At 44.8% G+C, this 20638-nt stretch overlaps 1 protein-coding gene across 1 annotated transcript in view; it reads right to left on the bottom strand.

Annotated features, from left to right (window-relative positions):
* Positions 1 to 17863, bottom strand: part of CDHR3 (cadherin related family member 3) — a 69430-nt gene extending 51567 nt beyond the window's left edge. Inside the window, 3 exon segments of the mRNA XM_023183114.2 lie at positions 1986 to 2151; positions 8023 to 8225; positions 17818 to 17863. Coding sequence (XP_023038882.2) covers positions 1986 to 2151; positions 8023 to 8225; positions 17818 to 17863 — 415 coding nt within the window.
* Between the last annotated feature and the right edge of the window lie 2775 nt (positions 17864 to 20638).

Here is a 20638-nt window from a genome sequence, read left to right as displayed (position 1 = left end):
TGTATTTATTCTTTTAGTGTAATTAGTGCTTTTCAAATGAGAACACTGAGACTCGGGGAAGCTATGAAGTTGTCCTAGCTAGGACATGATAGAATCAAAATTCAAATCTAGATGCCTTACATCTAAGCTTGAGCTTTCACTCCCTTTTTGTCAGTCTCATGCTTCATTAAAAAAAAAAAAAAAAAATCTACTGAGGGCTATGTCCAAACACTGATCTACACACTAGGAATACAGCAGCTCACAAAACAGAACCTTACTCTCAAGCAACTTCCGTTTCCGTGGGAAGATATGGATAGCAAAATAATTGAGTAAAATCTGTGTATATTAGTGAGAAACACTATGAGAAATATCGGGGAAGGAAGTGTGAGTTGGGTTACAATTTTAATAAAGTGGCTATGGAAGGTTCACTGTGGTGGGGAAGGGCATGACACTTGTCAAGATATTTTTTCTTTTTTTTTTTTTTTGAGGTAGGTTCTTGCCTTGCCACCCAGGTTGGAGTGCAGTGGCACAAACACAGCTCACTGCAGCCTCGACCTCCCGGGTTCAAGTGATCCTCCCACCTCAGCCTCCTGAGAAGCTGGAACTACAGGTACCTGCCACCACACCTGGCTAATACTGGCATTTTTTGTAGAGTTAGGGTTTCACCCTGTTGCCCAGGCTGGTCTTGAACTCCTGACCTTAAGCAATACTCCCACCTTGGCCTCCCAAAGTGCTGTGATTACAGGTATGAGCCACTGCACCTGGCCTTAAAGAAATGAGGAAGGGCCAGGAGATAGGAGGGGAGGCAGAGGAATCAGCAAAAGCAAAATGCTGAGGTAGGGTCATGTCTGAGGCATTCGCAGGTCAGTAAGGGAGCCAGAGACTGGGTCACAGGGACTGAGGGGGAGAAGGGGAAAGGAGGAGGGGTGGGAGGGTAAGGAATGTAGGCAGCTTGCCAGATTTAATGGGTTCTTAAGAAGACTCCCTTTGAGTGAGACGGGAATTTCTTGTAGGGTTTTAAGCAGAGTGCCTTGATTTAACTGATGTTTTAATAGGATCCCCCTGGCTGCTGTATGGAAAACAGACTGCAGGGGGGCTGGGAGGCCAGCTGCCAGCCATTGCAACAATCCAGGTGAGAAGGGATGAGTGGCTTGGACCATGGTGGTAGTGATGCAGACACTAGGGCGGGGTCAGGTTCTGGGTATATTTAGAAGCTGGCAAGATTTCCTAATGGATTTCATGTCAAGTGTGAAAGAGAGAGGAGTCAAGGATGACTCAAGGCTTGGTCCAAGCAACAGGAAGGATGGAGTTACTGCTAACCAAAATGGGAAAGATACGGGAGAAGCAGATTTGGGTGGGGGGTGCAGGGTGGAGGGTGAAGAGGAAGCCAGGAGTTTGGTTCAGAAGCATGTTAAGTTTGTGCTGTCTGTTAAACATCCGTGGAGATGCTGGGTGAGAAAGGTAGATATTTGTGTTATGACTGCCACAGTGCAGGGCAGAACCTGGACTGAAATGACAGACTTGAAAGTTGTCAGAATAGAGATGGTGCTTAAAGCCATGAGCTTGGGGGACATCCTGTAAGATGTTAGTTACTGTGTGCTTTGGTCCCTTACATTGTCCCTATTGTAGTAGACACACACTGCCCTCAAGGAGTGAGAGTCCATGGGGAGAATGAACAAGCCAGTCAGTGACTGGGGTACACAGGGATGAACCTAGGGGAGGCTCAGCCAGGTTCCTCCACAATGATCCACTCGAGGTCTCTCTCTGAGCTTCAGTTTCCTGCCCGGGACTGGGAGGGGACCAGGAGAAACCCTGCCTGTGAAGGGCTTTGCATTATGATTGGGAGTGTTGAGCTGGAGGACATTTCATTTATTCCCTGCTCATTAAGCAACTGCCTTTTCCAGGGAAACAGCTGTTTGTTTATTTTCTTTTTGTTTCTCTCTGTCCCCCAGGGCCCTCCCTGATGCCACCGTCTGGGCTGCAGTGCACATCCTGGTGTATCCTACCTTCTGCCAAGTTGCCTTGAAACTGGGGTGGCTCGTTCACATCTGTTACCTGGAAGGTCAGGACTTGCAGGTCTGTGACACCAACCTCATCCTTCACATAAATCTGCAAATCAAATATGTTTGGTCCTGTTTCAAAATCTAGTTGTTCCTTCCCAGTGGTGACAACCTGACACGAAGTGCAAAATTCTTAGTAACCTTGTGAAAGAAGATCTGTTTTGCATGCATGCACTTTGCAAAGGAATATTCCTAGGAAGGAAGCATCTGGCATCCCGGAAACCAGCATTCTTTCACTGTCAGAGGAACCAGTTGTTGTGCCTTAGCCCTTCCAACATAAGCTCTATGATACTTCACTAAAGGGACTCTTGCATGTGATGCTGCGTTTCCTAGGAAAGAAAAATAGGAGACATTCTGATGCAATTGACTGGAGATGGAAAGCCTGATCATTAAAAAACAGAAAGCCCTCCACTACTTGGGGGTAGGCTCCTAGAAAAATCCTTTAACTACCCTGAATATAGTTGGATTTCCTCATTGTTAAGAAAGAATACTGAGCTTTCCTGGGATTGCCGTTAAGTGGTATCTTGACTCATGACTTCATTCTAGTTTTCCCAGAGCCACATCCAAAAATAAACAAGAGATGAAAGATACATCTACGTAAGTAATGATATTTACTTAATCAACAGACTGTTCACTTTCTTTGTGCCTTTCCATACATTCTTCCATTGTCAGGAGCTTTTGTTGTCTGCACTATCAGTATTTTGGAGATGTGGGAGGGATGTGAGGAACCAGGGCCAGAGAGACATCACCAGAATCTAGAGCTATTGCCAGCAGGAACTCTGGTGGTCTGTGTTGGGAGGGTCCTGCTCAAACCAACAGGAGACCAGCCTGTGACTCTTCGTATCTATAGGCACAGACTCCCAGCAACTTAGAGCCTTGAATTCCCAGAAAGCCTGGAGCCCTTCGGGACACTGAGGACTAAATTCCATGCATGTCCTTAATTATGCCAATAGAAACTTTTAGTTATTAATATGATTGGGGCCAGGTGATGAGACACTCAGCGTCTTGCAGTGAAGACAGAACTTGGCTCTAATTCCGTTTCCACCACTGAACTTCTGGGTGGCCTTGGGAAAATCACCTTCCCTTTCCCTGAGTTTGTTTCCATGTGATTGTAACTAAGGAAATAATCATTGCCCTAGTTAAATAGCTGAAGAATGATACAAGGTATTAAAAAGCTAGGTTAAGGTACTATGGAAACTGAAGGAGAGAAAAGTTCACTGTGAACTGTGTTTAGCTGGGGAAGGCTTCGTGGAGGGGTTGGTAGGTATTGTGTTGGACGCTGCAAGTTCTAGGTTGGTTAAGAGGCGAACAGGGCCACAGGTGTGAATGAGTACTTGTGGTGAAGGAAGAGGGTATGGAGGATTGTTGAAGGGGGGAAAGACGTATTCGTGTGTCTACCGGTGAACAGAAGCAGCCTAGGAGGCACATAAGTGGAGATGAACTGGTCTCTATGCTGGGCACATGGTGGTGAGGGGCAGCACAGGGGTCAAACACAGACGCTGGAGCCAAACTGACTGACTTCAAAGCCCAGTCTTCCCATTGCTTGACCTTCTTATGCCTCAGTTTTCCCATCTGTAAAATGGGGATAATAACACCTACTTTTTGGGTTATGAGGATTCAATGAGCTAATCTATGGGAAGTACTTAGAAGACTGTCTGGGCCGGGCGCGGTGGCTCAAGCCTGTAATCCCAGCACTTTGGGAGGCCGAGACGGGCGGATCACGAGGTCAGGAGATCGAGACCATCCTGGCTAACACGGTGAAACCCCGTCTCTACTAAAAATACAAAAAAAACTAGCCGGGCGAGGTGGCGGGCGCCTGTAGTCCCAGCTACTCCGGAGGCTGAGGCAGGAGAATGGCATAAACCCGGGAGGCAGAGCTTGCAGTGAGCTGAGATCCGGCCACTGCACTCCAGTCCGGGCGACAGAGCGAGACTCCGCCTCAAAAAAAAAAAAAAAAAGAAGACTGTCTGGCATTGAGCAAACACTCTGCAAATGGTGTCTTTTCTAATCATTAAGTAGTCAAAAACTGTTCAAGGAATATATGTCCACTAAAGCAAGTGGACTTCTGTTGAGATGATCTGCTGTCATGATTTACACCCTGGCTCCCTGCTAAGCCTGGAGCTCCCTCCTGCACACCAAGCTTGGATAGATCCTTGACCTCAGTATTACCTGTTGCCAGCCTCTTCTCCTTGGGGAGTAGCTCTCACACCCCAGAGGAAGGAAATAGAACAGTGAAAAAATGGTCCAAAAAAGTTGTATCTTGGAACCAGAAGAATGGTGTTGCTCTCAACACAAATGGAAAAACTGTTCTTGTTGTTGTTGTTGTTACCGGCATTTATTGAGCATTTTTGTGCCACACTTGCCAAGTCATTTTGTGGAGCATTTCATTTAATTATCACAATGACCATAGGTTGATAAAACTTCCTCTATTTCACATTTAAGGAGATTAACTAGGAGACGGAGGCGAAGGAGCTCTCCTAAGGTCATAGCTGGGAGTGGTGGAGCCTCAGTTTGGTTGTGGGCAATCTTGCTGCAGAGTTTTAGTGAAAGACAGTAAGTTTTGCTTTAGGCATGTTAAATTTGAGGTTGTTCTGGATAAGGCCGAGCACATTTGTAGGCCACAGTGCTCACGACAGTAGATGGGAAAAGAGAGAAGTCAGGCTCAGAGATGGACAAATGAGAGGGGCATGTGCTGGCCTCCAGAGGATCTCAGAGAGCCCCTCTTTCCACAGCCGGCTGGCAGTCACTCCTCCCTGGCCTCTTTAGCTATGCTTCTGGTGCTGCTCCAGGAGAATACCCTTGACCCATGATTAGTTACAAGTGGCTGAATGAGGATCCAACATCCCTCTTGCTGGGCAATAGCAAACCAGTGCAGTATGAGGGCTATGAACAAGGATTCTTGGAACCGCCTGCCTGATTGCAAATCTCAAGCCTGCCATCTCCTAGCTGTGTGAACTTGGGCAAGTTGCTCAACCACTCTATGCCTCAGTTTTCCCGTCTTCAGTGTGCAAATAACAGTACATCACTTCACAGCATTCTTATGAGGATTAAATGAGTGCCTTCACAAAATATTTAGGGAAATTGCTGGCATATGGTAAATGCCTCATTAATGAAATGTTAGCATCCTCCTCCTCATTATTATCATTACTCCTCCTCACCACTCCCTACACCACCAGAGGTCTCAATAGCTGTGTCCCAAAGAGGCTTGGCCTCTTGCATAATTTGGAGTTTACCCTCAGAAAGTACAAATGAGTCACAAGAAATGGTGACCTAGACTCGCCATCCTCCAGAATGCCAAGGCTATCAAAGGAGGGGCCAGTTTCTGCCACAGAGATTTTCATGTCTGGAAGGCTGCAGGAGTAACTCTTGTGAGTGACTGCGGTTGGAGAGCAGGATCTTCTTGGAGAGACGGTAGATGATGTTGGGTAGTTTCTGGGGAGAAGCAATCAGTTCTTAAGAACAGTTTCATGAGTTGTGAAACTGTGGCCATCTTAGTACCAACACAGGCTTGTACGCAGCTGTGGGGTGTGGTACAAGGAGTGCATATGACTAGGACAGTACACCAAACACTTGAGGCTAGCTGAGTTGAGGTACTAAACAATCTGCCCTTTCTAGAGGTTAGGAACAGGATGGAATTTTTCCTTGATTGACAACCCTGCTTGAATCCCATGGAATGTGGGAAGAGCAGGTCCCATGAAGACAGAGTTGAGAGCTCACCCAAACAGCGATAGATGTGCATGGCAATATGACAGAAAGCCTGGGACTGGAAATCAGGAGACTGAATGAAGTTCTTATTTCACCTTTTACAGCTATATGATCTCAGATAAATCATTTAAACTTGCTGCATCTCTGTTATATCTAAAATAGGAATAAAACATTTCTAAATAGTGATGATATTAATGTTAGTTGTAACAATCAGGAGATCAAATCGCGTGTGGTGGTGCAGTGCCTGTAGTCTCAGCTACTGGGGAGGCTGAGGTGAGAGGATCACTCAAGTCCAGGAATGCAAGTGCAGCCTGAGCAGCATAGTGAAACCCCATCTCAAAAAAAAAAAAAAAAAAAGCATGTATGTGAATGTGCCTTGGAGCCTCTATGCAAATTCAAAGGAGCATGGTCATTTTCATCAGTAAAGGCTGTAGACCGTAAACGCTGAGGAGGAGAACTCCCACATGGAGACAACCCACATGTCTGTCAATTGATGAATGAAAAAACAAAATATGGAATATAATATAATTCAGCCATAAAAAGCAATGAAGTACTGATCCAGGCTACAACATGGGTGACCCCTGGAAGTTTATGCTAAGTGAAAGAAGTCAGTCATTAAACACCGCATACTATAATGATTCCATTCATAGGAAATGTCCAGAATAGGCAAATCCATAAAGACAAAGTAGATTAGTGGTTGCCAGGGATTGAGGGGATAAGGGAATAGGTGAGTGACTGCTAATGGGTACAGGGTTTTGTTCTGAGGTGATGAAAATATTCTAAAATTAGATTGTGGTGATGCTTGCATGACTGAATATACTAAAGCTACTGAATTGTACAATTTAAATGGCTGGACTATATGCTGTGTGAATTATACTCAATAAAGCTGTTTTTTAAAATGAGAGCACTGGAGCCAGACTGCCTGGCTTCCAATCTCAGCTACCTACAGCTGTGCAACCCAGGGTAAATTACATAACCTCTCTGTGCTTCATTTTCCCCATCTGTGAAAAGGAGGTAATAAGATAGATATAATCCTTATGTTTTGAGATGAGAAAAGCAAACACATGCAAAGCACTGTCAACAGTACCCAGTGTACACAACTCGCTGTATGAGGGTAAGAAATTGACAAGGCTTACAGGAACCGAGGAGCAGCAGCAGCTGTTAAAGACAAGCTGGATGTCTAGGGAGTCAGTGGACAGGGCAGTTCAGTCACAGAACCAGCATCTGGGACCCAGGAGTGTAAACCGCATGCTGCAATGAAGACTGACTGTGTGCTCCTTACCTCCCCGAGGGCTCCCCCGGGGTGATGAGAATACCAGAAATCTGGGCTCTGGCCTCGAGTCATGGGTTCCGCAGGTCTGCTACAGGGCGGCAATATGCATGCTTTTCCCAAGCTCCCCTAGTGATTAATGATAGGCTGAGTTTAAGACCACCTGGTGGGAACCTCAGGGAAGTAACCCTGACTCATGACCCAGAGGAATGGCAGGTTGGACCAATGGCAGAGCTAATGATAACAGCAGGAGGTTCCCAGGCCAGTTGAGGAAGGAGGTAGGGGCAGGGAATACTGAAAAAATAGGCAGATCCAGACATGGGACCCTAAAGACGCCTTAGAAGTCCTCTGCGGTTACCAATGGAAAGCATGCAAGAAGCAGGCTTGTCCCCGCTTTAGGCAAGTGACAGCTTTGGAAAAGAGTCAAATGACAAACTAGAAAACAGAGCAGCAGAGGCATGCCTCTTGAATGCCAATGGTTGGCTCTGAATTATCCAAGAGGAAACATTCACATGGTAGGGCTGGACAGTTAGACTTATATTTTTATTAAAGGGTGTATGGCTTTTTAATTAAACAAGTCTCCTCTTAGATTATCTTCTGAAAAAATCAGACTCATAGGAAAGCAGAATCACTAGACACAAGTTCATCACGGCATGGCTTTTAAGGAGATCAATATCCAAACTACTCCACCCAAAGGATTTAGATACTGTAGGCACACCTAATACCTGATGTCCTGTGAGGGGTGGAGGCAAGAAGCAGCAGCCTTCTATTTGCAACACACTGAGTATAATGCTTATGTGAACTGTATGGAGTGGAGAAGGTCCAAAGGCTACGTAGGCATCTTAGCACAGAAGGCCCTGGGATATCTCAAACAGGACTTCTGGATCTTACAAGAGGGAAGATTAAACCAGAATGGAGGAATTAATCACCTATCTGGAATCCCATCCACCCTCATTTTCAGGATCACCTCTTTGCAGACAACATCCATGTTGGTAAGTTGTTGCTTACTTCAAAGTAGGTGCCTGACAGCCGAATCACCCTGAAGGCTTCAGTGAGGGGATTTGAGTTGATTATGTGGGGAAATCGTGGGATCACAGGTGACAGTGATGCTGATAACTTCACAGAAAACTTGTGCACTGAAGTCCCAGGTAGAGAATTCTCTGCCACGTTGCCTACAGCAGGTAAGAGGATTAGGTGTAGTGCTTCTCCCCCTGTGGAGTAAAAAGGGTGCAGGATGACATGAACGCAAAGCCTTTTGCTGGGAACAGGGACTTAACAGCTTGGTTTGTGGTTTCAATTCGTAGCTCGGGGTGACGATGGGAGCTGGTCACTCCCCAAGAACAAATGCTCTTGCCAAGTGCTGGCAATGGATATGTGAGATTTTCTGGGAGCCAAGAAAACAACCACCACCAAACAACCAAGAAATCTGCTTCTGTCACTCAGTAAATAAAGCTGCTGCTTTTCTCTTGTCTCCCTGCTTCCCTTCTCTTTTCTCCCAGCCTTTGGGAAGAGCAGGGAAAGAGAACTGTGACACCTTAGGAGACAGACGTTGCCTGAAAATGTCATCTCTCTTGCCAGGGCCCTGTAGCTTACAAGAGTTTGTTTTCCTTCTCCGTGTCAGTGATCTAGAGGTCATCTGAGAATTGAGTGTGCATGACTGGAGAACACCAAAATCATGGTAAATCTCTCCACATGCATTAGTAATCTCAAGGACAATTTTTGGTTATTATTGGACTCTGCAGGCATCATGCGGAGGGCCAAGCAGTATTTCTTGGTTGGTAAATTAACAATCATTCCACAGAGGAGAAAACAGGAGGCTCAGGTACAGCATGTGAATTGCCTTGGGCTGCCTTACAGGCAGGGAATTTTGCAATTTAAGAGAAAGCACATTTCTTCCAGGAAAGCCTTGGTACCATTCTAAGGTGCATGACACTGCAAGACTTTGCCAGTGCAGATAAAAGGAACAAGCTGTGTTCTCACATGCTTCCATGATGATAGTTACTGTTGTGGATGGAACAGTGTCCCTAAAAGATTCATGTCCACCCAGAACTGAAGAATGACCTTATTTGTTTTTGTTTTTGTTTTTTTTTTTTTTTTTTTGAGACAGTCTCACTCTGCCACCCAGGCTGGCAAGATCTCGGCTCACTGCAACCTCTGCCTCCTGGGTTCAAGCGATTCTTGTGCCTCAGCCTCCCAAGCAGCTGTGATTACAGGTGTACTCCACCATGCCTGACTAATTTGTGTATTTTTGAGAGAGATGGGGTTTCACCATGTTGGCCAGGCTGGTCTTGAACTCCTGGCCTCAAGTGATCCACCCGCCTCAGCTTCCAAAAGTGCTGGGATTACAGGTGTGAGCCACCATGCCCAGCCAAGAATGATTTTATTTGGAAATAGTCTCTGTGGGTGTAATTAGTTGAGAGGCAGTCATACTGGATGAGGGTGGGTCCTAAATCCAGTGGCCAATGTCCTCATAAGAAGACAGGACATGCACAGAAGGGAAAAGGCCGTGATATAATGGAGGCAGAGACTGGAGTGATGCAGCTACAAGCCCGGGAATGGTAAGCAAACACAGAAGCTAGGAGGTAAACATGGAGCAGATATTCCCTCAGAGCCCCCAGCAGGAACCAACCCTGCCAACACCTGGATTGTAGACTTTTGGTCTCCTGAGCTGTGACAGAATAAATTTCTGTTATTTTCAAGGCACCCAATTTGTGGTAGTTTGTTACAGCAGCCCTAGGAAATGAATACAATGATCATTTATCCAATGTTACAAATAAGTGCAAAATGTAAAATCCTGTATTTCATTTACTCCTCAAATACTCCTCTCAGACAGGTATTAATGTCATCATTTTACAGATGGGGAAACTGAGCTGAAATTCACACAGCAAATAATAAATAACATACAGCCAAGATTTACACAGGTACCCCTTCCCAGCCAGCTTCCCAATCTTGGCTGCCATCAGACCCTGAGAAGAAAACCCTGAACAAGTAGGAGCATGGGGTGGGTAGGGACAGTAGAAGATTCTGTTCTGCTGAAAGGTATAAATGTTCTAGGAACAAACCAACCAGGATGTTTTATTTCAGTTGGTGCACCATGGTGGGGTGAGTGCAGAGGAGTAAACAGAAAAGAGGAAAAAATTGAAATATAAGCACATTCACTGATACAAGCTTTTATAAATATAAAGTCATCTTATTTAGAGGCTAAAATGCATAATGCATAAGTTATTGTCACTCTCAGAATTATCAAGTTTTATGGACAAGGACTGTGCAAGGACTCAGAAATATCAAAACAGCTGAAGTTTAGGGTGATGCGAATATGAGTAGATTTTTAAAAATCTTTTACAATTGACTTTAATATTATAGCATTCTTATGATAAAAACCAGGAAAGAAAGAGTATGATTGAAGTATTTGAGACAAAACTCTCAAAAATAGTTTTTCAAAATGAGCAAAATAATCTATTGCTTTGACGGGCTGCGTATTTGGGGCATAATTCCCTCCCATTCTCTTTACTCACGAGTGAAAGTCACCAGGGCAGCTCTCTGAGCTGTTCGTGAGAGTGCTCCCTCACTGTTCAGCAAGACAAGCACAGCAGTATAGGAAATGGAAGGTTGGCAGTCTGTCTCATGGGATGCCCATCTTCTCGCCCATATTCTTCCCTTGCCCCTTCCAAACCTCCCCAGTGACTCGTGCCCCTCCAGGCAACAAGCAAAGTTAGAACTTGCTATGTTGTTATCAATAACAGCCTAGGGTAAGGTAGTGCCTAGCCCAAATGAATAGACTAAAATAAGTACCCACTTCATTTACCAAGCACCTGCTCAGCTGGCATCATGCTAGCTCCTTGACTGCCTGATCCCCTTAATCCCAGCACAATCCTCCAACATAGGTATTGCTGTCCCCATTGCACACATCTGAGATTTTAAGCTCAGGAAGCAGTCATTGAGGGCCCTGGTTCATGGCATCTGGATCTTGTAGCTGACAGACTACACATACCTACTACAGACAGTCGGTCACTCCATGCCTGTCATATGACCATGCACATGGGATGCATCGTAGTTATTCAGTGACCCTGGGACACTGCAACAACATGGCTGTGGGAGCTGGTAAAAAATTGACCTTCAACCTAGATGTTAGAGTTGGATGATGTGATTTGTAAGAGGCTGTTTTTGGAACAACACAAAGAATTGAGCTGCAGTGTGAGCGTGGTCTGAGCTTGGGTAGGAGGGACTTGCTAAGCTCCACTCAGGGCTCTCCACAGCCTCACCCCAAGTGGGGAGTTCACGGTGGCTCCCAACCTTAGTGCAGCTCCTTTAGGGAGCTGGGCTGTAGAGAAGCCATACTCCCCAAATATTGCCTGGTGATAGTTCCTGGTTTGCTTTGCTAGAAGTATATCCACTGATTTTCTTGAATTGATCATAACTTTGATAATTCCTGGATCTGAGAGACTAATTCTATGAAAGATCCAGCATTCCAATCCCAGGCTTCTGAATCCAAGGACAGCTCCATGATGTCTCCTTAAATCAGAGAGTTTTTCATCTTCCTCCTTGAAGGGTCGTATTTTGAATGGCAGTGAGGGAGATATTTTTGAGAAGTTGATATAGCAGTGACTCTCAAGCAATTTTTATTGGGAACTGCCTGTCCCATGTATGGCGAAAGCCAGACTGTCCTTGGATATGCCCTTTCTGCCGATATTCTTGCTAGAAATGGTCTTTTTTTCAGGGTGGCCTGTCTTCCCAGGGCAAGGCCATGTGTGCCAGGGTCATGCAAATGAATCCTTAAAACTTTGAGGCAGACGTCCTAGTGATGCTGATTTTTTTTTTTTTTTTCTTTTAAACAGAGTCTCGCTCTGTCGCCCAGGCTGGAGTGCAGTGATGCAATCTCAGCTCATGGCAAACTCTGCCTCCCAGGTGCGTGTCATTCTCCTGCCTCAGCCTCCTGAGCAGCTGGGACCACAAGCACCTGCCACCACGCCTGGCTAATGTTTTGTATTTTTAGTAGAGACAGGGTTTCACCATGTTAGCCGGGATGGTCTTGATCTCCTGATCTCGTGATCCTCCTGCCTTGGCCTCCCAAAGTGCTGGGGATACTGATTTTTTTAAAAAGATAGCGAAGCTGGGTTCTCCTGACCTTAATTCAAAACCCAGTTTATCCAGCTCTATTGCTATTTGTAAAAGAAGTAGTAGTAGTACTAATAGCAATAACAAGAATAATAAGTGACTAGGGTCCATACCCTAAAAATAGAGTAATTAATAAGATACAATATTCACAAAATGTTAAAGCCATCTGTTATACTGGTAAGCTTAAGCAGTGTCTCCAAAGGCACCCATCTGGTCAATGGCAGAGGGAAGATTAGAGGCCAGGTGCCAGCTCTCCCTAAAACACTGCATACTTTCCTTCCATTGCTGGTCTTCCAGGGTTTCTTTGGTGGTCTGAGTGTTAGAGAGCAAGAAGGAGGCTCTAATGGAATTTGACTTACACATGCATCTTAATTAAGAATCGAACTAGAATTGCTTGAAGCATGTACTTTGGAAAAGAAAGAGCATGCAAAAGATTTATTGTAAGCCCACGGGGCCCACTGAAACATCTTGCTTCTGGCTGAGATCTGTATGCATGATGTGCTCATTTGTCTCCCTTGAATCACTGCCTCTCCAGAAATGGACCAATGGGGCCTCCCTGGGAGCTTATGTTGGGATAATTAAGGCTTCCACAGTCTCAGAGAGGAGGAAGTTGGCCACCCTCGATCTCTGACACCGGAAGTGGAGATGTGGGTCAAGAATGTGGGGTGATGCCATCTTCTGGGGGGGGAGCTGCTCTAACATAGAGCTCTGCTTTCAATACAGAGAGCAGGACTCATTGAGACCATCACTCAATAGCTACCTCTTCATTCTCTCTAGTACCTAATCAAACGGCAGTGAACAAGATCAGTTCTGTGAAAAGAACAAGAGTTTTGGAATCAGACCCCTGGCTTCAAGCCTTAGCTTTGCCACTACTTGACTGTGTGACCTTAGGCTGGTCCCTTGACTTCTCTGGGCTGTAGTGCTACATTAACAGTAGCCACTAAACAGGGTCCCATTGCTAAAGAAGACTCATGGGACCCAAATGACAATGCTTACAAATCTACAGTTTCATTACAGAAAACGGATACAGCATAGCAACAACATGAAAGTAAGGATACGCCCTACAGATGAAGGCTGCCTCGGCAAGAGATCCACGGAGGCCAGGTGCAGGCTAGGCTCTTACTGTTGTCTTTTCTCTATGGGACAGAAGAATGCATTTTCTTGGATCACGCACTGCCAATGTATGCACAAATGTCTTGGAATTATGGAGTCTTTGCTGGGATTTTCTTTCTATTTTGCTGTAGGTATATTCTTGTTATATAACTGGTCTCAACAGCAGAACCCACGGAAGGTCCTCATCCACACCAGGTGCAAATAATCGATCTCACTGTTGTCAATAAACAATGCTTACAAGCTGCTACAAACCATTCAGAAACTCCTAGAACCCATGGTTACAAAGCAACACTATTAATCAGCATGCTTCATGCCTTGACCAGGGGTTAGTGTGATGCAAGAACTTCAGCAGAAAAGTTCAGGCTAATATCAGGGCCTATGGAAACTTATTCTTACAGCACAGATACCACATAAGAAAATGCATATGCTCAGTCGGGCACGGTGGCTCACACCTGTAATCCCAGCACTTTGGGAGGCTGAACCGGGTGGATCACCTGAGGTTAGGAGTTTGAGACTAGCCTGGCCAACATGGTGAAACCCCACCTTACTAAAAATACAAAAGTTAGCAGTGTGTGGTGGCAGCTGCCTGTAAGCCCAGCTACTTGGGAGGCTGAGGCAGGAGAATCACTTGAACCAGGAGGTAGAAGCTGTAGTGAGCCCAGATTGCGCCACTGCACTCCAGCCTGGGCAACAGAGCAAGACTCCGTCTCAAGAAAAAAAAAAAAGAGAAAGAAAGAGAAGAAAATGCATATACTCAGTAAACTATAGAGCATTGTCAAATGTTGTTTCAACATATGCAACTTTTTCCTATTTCTTTAATTTCCACAATATATACCCCTTCCTGAATGGGATATTCACCCACCCCCTTTTTTGGGGGGAATAAGGGACAATCCAGGCCAAGCAAGATTAACAGAAAAGAGCCCTTTATAGGACATAGAAGAAAAGGTGATCCAGTTAGTGATTCTGTACGTTATATTAGGTTGGTGTAAAAGTAATTGTGGTTTTTACCAAAACTGCGATTAATTTTGTACCAGCTAGGTCATAATTGGCAAGAAACAGATGTGTTTATCTTAGAACATCACCATGGGGTGGGCCTGAGAAAGGCTTGTTTCTTTCAAATCTCTTCCAACTACACAGACATGAAAGTGGATGGATTCCAGTGACTGACTGACTGCTTGGGCTGGGGGTGAGGTTGCCATGGGCAAGGAAGAGCTAAGAGAAGGGACTGTCTTTTGTTCTTCTGAGGTGACTCTGAACAGGAAAGTGACATGATGGAAATAGTAGAAACCTCTTGCAACATTCTTTGGGTCCTATATATAGGGTTAATTGGCTGATAGAAAGACTTTCTAGAAATGGATTGCATCTTCCAGCCTTTTCATATATGAGAGCATTGAGAAGCATTTACACTTTAATTCCCAAGAATAAGAAACTCAGTCTCAGGCCTTTGATTTCCCAACACTGGCTAGCAGAGAACCCTCGCTAGCAGGTACAGATGATGAGCTGAAGAAAGCTGTGATTGCCTCTTGCCCAGAGCTTGTGGACAAACTCAGTTCGATGGGTTTGGTACCTTTTCATGTCCATGCGAATCTTCTAGCTCCCAAGGATCCCTTCTTTCATTAAATACCCTGGCATTTTTCATTTCCAGGAGGGTAATACAAAAGCTGGTTCCTTGGATGCTTCTTCAAAACATAGACAGCTTCTGCATGCAGTGGATTTAAAAATACCAAGGGTCCTTCTCTAGGTCCTTCGTCTTCTGGGACTCACATGTGATCCTTTGGGACTGATGGAGCCAGAATACTGCTTTGTCTCAACTCTTTGCACTGGGGCAATTGAGAGTTTTGTCTAGTTTGTATTCTTGTAGAGCCTCCCTTTGTAAGCTGTTGGTGGAATGGGCACTATAGCTTCACAAAGGGAAACTCATCTTCATAGGAGCTGGAAAGGACAGAAGCTAATTTAAATGTCAATATCAAGCAGGAAAAAGATCTAAAGCTCTACATTTGGGGTGGATCAGTAAATGTGGGGAAAAAACCATACCAGACTCAAAAAGTATGAAAATAAAAACAGCAAATATGTATTGGATACCCTCTAGATATGTGGCACACAGGGACAATGAGCAATAAAATATATGAAATCTGTTATTGCAGGGCTGACATTCTAGTTGAAGAGGCAGAAATGGCCATGTAACAGATGAATTACAGTATGATAGCTCATGCCACTTTTAGCTGAGCACTGGATCTGTATTAGGTGCTGGACTGAACTCTTGGCATGCAGTCCATGTGCAGGCAGGAGGAGCTCCAGGGTGCAACAGCAGGAGCACTCCCCAAGAGCTAGGTCAATCCAGGAAGGCTCCATGGGAGGGATGGGGCTTCAGTTGGGCCTTGAAGGAAGCATGGGAGTTAGACCCCATGAAAGGAAAGAGGATACTTTATGTTACTTTATTTATTTATTTATTTGAGATGGAGTCTCGCTCCGTTGCCCAGGCTGGGGTGCAATGGTGCAATCTCAGCTCACTGTAACCTCTACCTCCTGGGTTCAAGCGATTCTCCTGCCTCAGCCTCCTGAGTAGCTAGGATTATAGGCACCCACCTTCATGCCCGGCTAATTTTTTACTGTATGTTACTTTATTTGAGATTATTACAGTAATGCCTGCTTCCAATAACCTGAAGGGGTGCTGATGTGGCTGCCCCGCTAGAATCCTCTGTAGCCCAGGTGTTGGAGTGTGAGGGTAATGACCAGGTTCTCAGACTCACAAAAGAAGATGAGAGAGAAGCAGTTTGTGTCACAGCAGCCCTTCCAAAAAATAAGATTTGACCTAAAGGATTCTATTGTGTGTTTTAAATAAGAAATCTCAAGTATTTCTTGCAAACCTTTGTGATCTATCCCTTTCACACTTCTGATAAAGTTCCAAATGATAGTGTTCAGTGTAAGAAATTGGATTCTTCCTAACCTCACTCTTTCCCCAGTGACAATAAAAGTCACCTCGACTCTAATGATTATGGCCCTAAAAGCCCATATTTCTGGGGGAAATCTGAAATGTTTACTTCAAGTGACAGTCTGAACTGCTTATGGCCCACTTCACATTCACAGGTTATCCTGCCCTCTGCTGAGTTGAAAAGCCCAAGATAGAAGCGGGCTCAATATTAGGAAACCCAGTTATTTATTTATCTTATTAGCATATCGAAGAGGAAAATTAAATGGTCATTTTCATAGATCTTGAAAAAGCGTTTGATTTAAAAATCCATTTTTATTTAGAAATAAGTACTCAAATATTCTTACATTTAGTTTTATTTATTATATTTTTATTTAGAAATAAATACTCTAATATTCTTATATTAACAAGAATAAAAGCCACCTCCTTAACATATAAAACATTTCTCTCCCACACCAAAAGTTAACATCATGCTTAATGGAAAACAAGACAGGAATTTATACTCTTGTCATTATTTAATAATGATCAGAATGTCCAGGCCTGGCAGTTAGACAAGAAAAAAATAGGAGCTATAGAAATAGGAGAAGAAGAATATAAATGTTCGTTTTTTCAAATGTGGAAAATTCATGAGAATCACCTGAAAAACCATGCCAAATAGTAAGATCATTTGTTAATAGATTTCCATATGTCATACAATAACCAGTTGAAAGATGTAGGGAAGAAGAAATTCCATTTACAAATGTAAAAAAAGAAAAAGTAAAATAACTAGAAATAACCATAATCAGAATGTGCCAAATCTCTATGAAGGAAACCTCAAAATACTCCTAAGAAAAACAAATGAAGACTCAAACAAGTATCTAGAACCCTGTTCTTGGATTAGGAAGACTCAAGATCATAAATAATACTCACTAACACTTACTAAGCATTTGCTATGTACTCAGACACTCTTCTAAGTATTTTACTACATAATTCATCAAAGATGTAAATTATCCCTAAATTAATTTGCAAATTTAACATAATTAAATTCTATACATTATGCATATACTACCTATTCAGAAATAACATTTAATTTTAAAAGCTCAATTTCAATAATCCAAGCTGACATAAAAAAAGATCATCTAAGATTCTTGATGCCCTTGAATGAGGAAGAGGGAGTAAAAGGATCACTAGATTGAGTCTTTGGCCCTTCTATCAGAAGGTGCTTTCTTGGTTCAAGAGGAAGACACCCCCTCAGTTTCTCACTTTCCTCACAGGATCTCTTGTCAACCTCAAGTTGCCCTACGAGGCTCCAGAGAAGGGCCAGAATCTCCACAAAGACTCACTTGATATACACACAAAGCTCTGCTACCAACACTATTTTCCCAACCTTAGATCTCAGGAGGACTACCAAATGCAGGCCAGTTAACCCAAGAGGGTTACCACCAACATAGATTAGATTAGGCTCTTTAAGCATCTCTCTTCTCCAGGGCTCCTACCCGGTCCCCCAGGGCTCCCTGGAACTGCATCACCTCATTCATTATTGCAGCTAAGCCCTCAGTTGAACAAGCCTCCCAGGGGCAATTTCCTTTTGGGGGGACATTGTCATACAAGGGTATTATGCAGACCAAGTAGGCAAGCAAGGTTCCAAAGCAAAATTGAGTTCCCACCTGACATGGCACCCAGGAGAGCCAGGAGAATGATTGCTTCTTGCATACTTGATGGTCATAACTGTGTGTGCTTCCGGCACATTAGCCACAGCCTGAATCCCGTCTGCACCCAAAGTTTATTCCAGACGCCATTCAGCTTCTCCTCCTGGTTTTGTTGCCATGTAAGAAATCAAACAGAGGCTTTGATGGTAGCCAAGAGGGACTCCAAACACCACAGGACTGTTTGTTCTTTGATTACCTGCTTCTGTGACTGCATGGTACCGAAAAGACCAACCAGCCAGTCCTGGTCAGCTCAGAGTTCACCTTAAAAGTCCACACTCGGCCGGGCGCGGTGGCTCAAGCCTGTAATCCCAGCACTTTGGGAGGCCGAGACGGGCGGATCACGAGGTCAGGAGATCGAGACCATCCTGGCTAACCCAGTGAAACCCCATCTCTACTAAAAAAAAACACACAAAAAACTAGCCAGGCGAGGTGGCGGGCGCCTGTAGTCCCAGCTACTCGGGAGGCTGAGGCAGGAGAATGGCGTAAACCCGGAAGGCGGAGATTGCAGTGAGCTGAGATCCGGCCACTGCACTCCAACCTGGGAGACAGAGCGAGACTCCGTCTTAAAAAAAAAAAAAAAGTCCACACTCACCAAGTGCCTCAACCGATAGCTCCAAAAGAGAAGGCAAAAGAGAAAGCTGAGACATGGAGACGACAGTAAGAGCTGGACATGCCTAGTCCGCCCACAATGGTGTCAGTCGCCCTGCAGCCAGGCTTGTGATCATTCCCAGAAACAGGGCTGGGAAGTGGGAGTTATTCTGCTGTCCTGAATCAATGAGTAGAACTCAGACTTGGGAATTAACTGGCACTTGTTCTACAGACAAGATCTGAGAGCTGGGAGCAGACCCCTCCTGGAGGCTGACCTGAGGTGGAAGACTCTGCCCTCTGATTCTACCCCTCACCACTGCCCCTCCAGCCCTCGAAGAAGCCTGTGAAGGAAGATTACTGAAGTTGTGAGGCTTCCGCCCACTGGCGAGTGATGCAGGTGTTGCCCTTCACGATGTCTTTCTGTTCCACACAGCCCTGTGCCAGGGCCCAAGATGTGGCATGTGAACAAATGCAGGCTGGGGTCTAGTCTCCACTGAGAAGGAGCAACAGCAGAGCAGAGAGAGGATGGTCGAGGACTGGCCTGTCCCCTTGACATGGTGCAGTGAGAGAAGTAGTGTGCACAGTGGAAGGCAGCTAGGCTTGGACCATCTCTCCCATTCCTCTGCCAGCTAGGGGAGGAGAGCGCAGCAACCCAAGGCTGGGGCAGGAATGCAGTGAAGAAGGTGGGGAGTTGAGTCAGAACCTCCCAGTCTGGACGAGACCCCACAGGCACTCTGAAAACTACACACATGCCCCACAAATGAACCAGCTTTTGGCACCTGCTACACGGAAGTCACCAACAAGGGATAGAGGGAGACAGGACTCTATCAGTGTTGTGGAACCAAACTGGGATCCGCTCACCCGGTGCAGTAAAACCAGATATCCACACCGAGGTTTCTGCAGCAATAGAAAGGAAGGTGTTTATTTGCAAGGGTGCCAAGCAAGGAAAGCTCAGAGAGTAACGGGTTTGACCCAGGCCACGCTGCCTGCCAGTGTCCCCTGTGTCCCCTGCATCCCAAACCTAGGATGGCAAGGCTGCTCTTCCCCTCCACCACATCCAAACATTTGACAAGCCCTTTCCAGCCTCCAAGTGCCTCCTGCCAGACCCCTTCCCAGGCTTGCTGCTACTGCCCTGGCTTAAGGTCCTTGCCTCTGGCCTGGGCTCTGGCCCACAGCACATCCTACAGAAACTTAGGTTAATTTCGCCAAAGTACAATTTTTGTCATTTACTTTCCTGCTCAAAATAACAACGTTTCCCTTAAGAAAAGTTGACTTTTCCTGTATAAAGCATGAAGGAAAGGTAGTAAGATTAGGAAAGTTAGTCTATAGTTCTCTGTTTGAAGCACATAGATGGTAACAAAAAAACAAAACAAAATGGAGTTTTGCTGTGTGACCTTAGGCAATTTACCTAACCTTTCAGAATCTCAGTTCCACTCACTTATGTAAATCAGGGAAAATAATACCTGCTACACAGTATCATCTCAAGCAATACACAAGAGAAAGAAGTGAAAGAAACTGGCCCATACTATGTATTTTAAAAATACTTTTTCTGTGTGTGGTTTTTTTTTTTTTTTTTTTTCTGGAGACAGAATCTCACTCTCACTCCGTCTCCCAGGCTGGAGTGTAACAGTGTGATCATAGCTCATTACAGCCTCAATCTCCTGGGCTCGAGCAATCCTCCCACCTCAGCCTCTGGAGTAGCTGGGACCACAGGCATGCACCACCACACCAGGCTAATTTTTAAATTATTTTTGTAGAGAGGAGGTCTCCCTATGTTGCCCAAACTGGTCTCAAACTTCCGGGCTCAAGCGATTCTCCCACCTCGGCCTCCCCAGGTGTTGATATTACAGGAATGTGCCACACTATTTTTTCCTAATAGGACCCTGGCAAGGGCCGAAACATAGTAGATACTCAATATACATTGGCCAGATAAAAAGAGAAATAAACAACAGTTGCCAAGCTACTAATTCTCACCTCTCAGTTTTTCCTGACATGTGAGTTACTGTAAATAATCCATTTCATTATGCATAATTAAAGCTGAAGCGATGGCTCAGATTAAGTTATGGAAAACGTCAGAATAATTAAACTTTTGCATTAAAGAAACTCACATCTGTTTAATTTTCAGCCTGACTGCACAGCATTTTTCATGCTGCCCTGTTTTTACCAGGATAGCATGCCTCCTCTTCCTTCC

Source organism: Piliocolobus tephrosceles, chromosome 8 (assembly GCF_002776525.5).
Source record: "Piliocolobus tephrosceles isolate RC106 chromosome 8, ASM277652v3, whole genome shotgun sequence".
Taxonomy (NCBI): domain Eukaryota; kingdom Metazoa; phylum Chordata; class Mammalia; order Primates; family Cercopithecidae; genus Piliocolobus; species Piliocolobus tephrosceles.
Note: the sequence above shows the minus strand (reverse complement) of the source record. Positions and strands in the feature narration are given on the sequence as shown.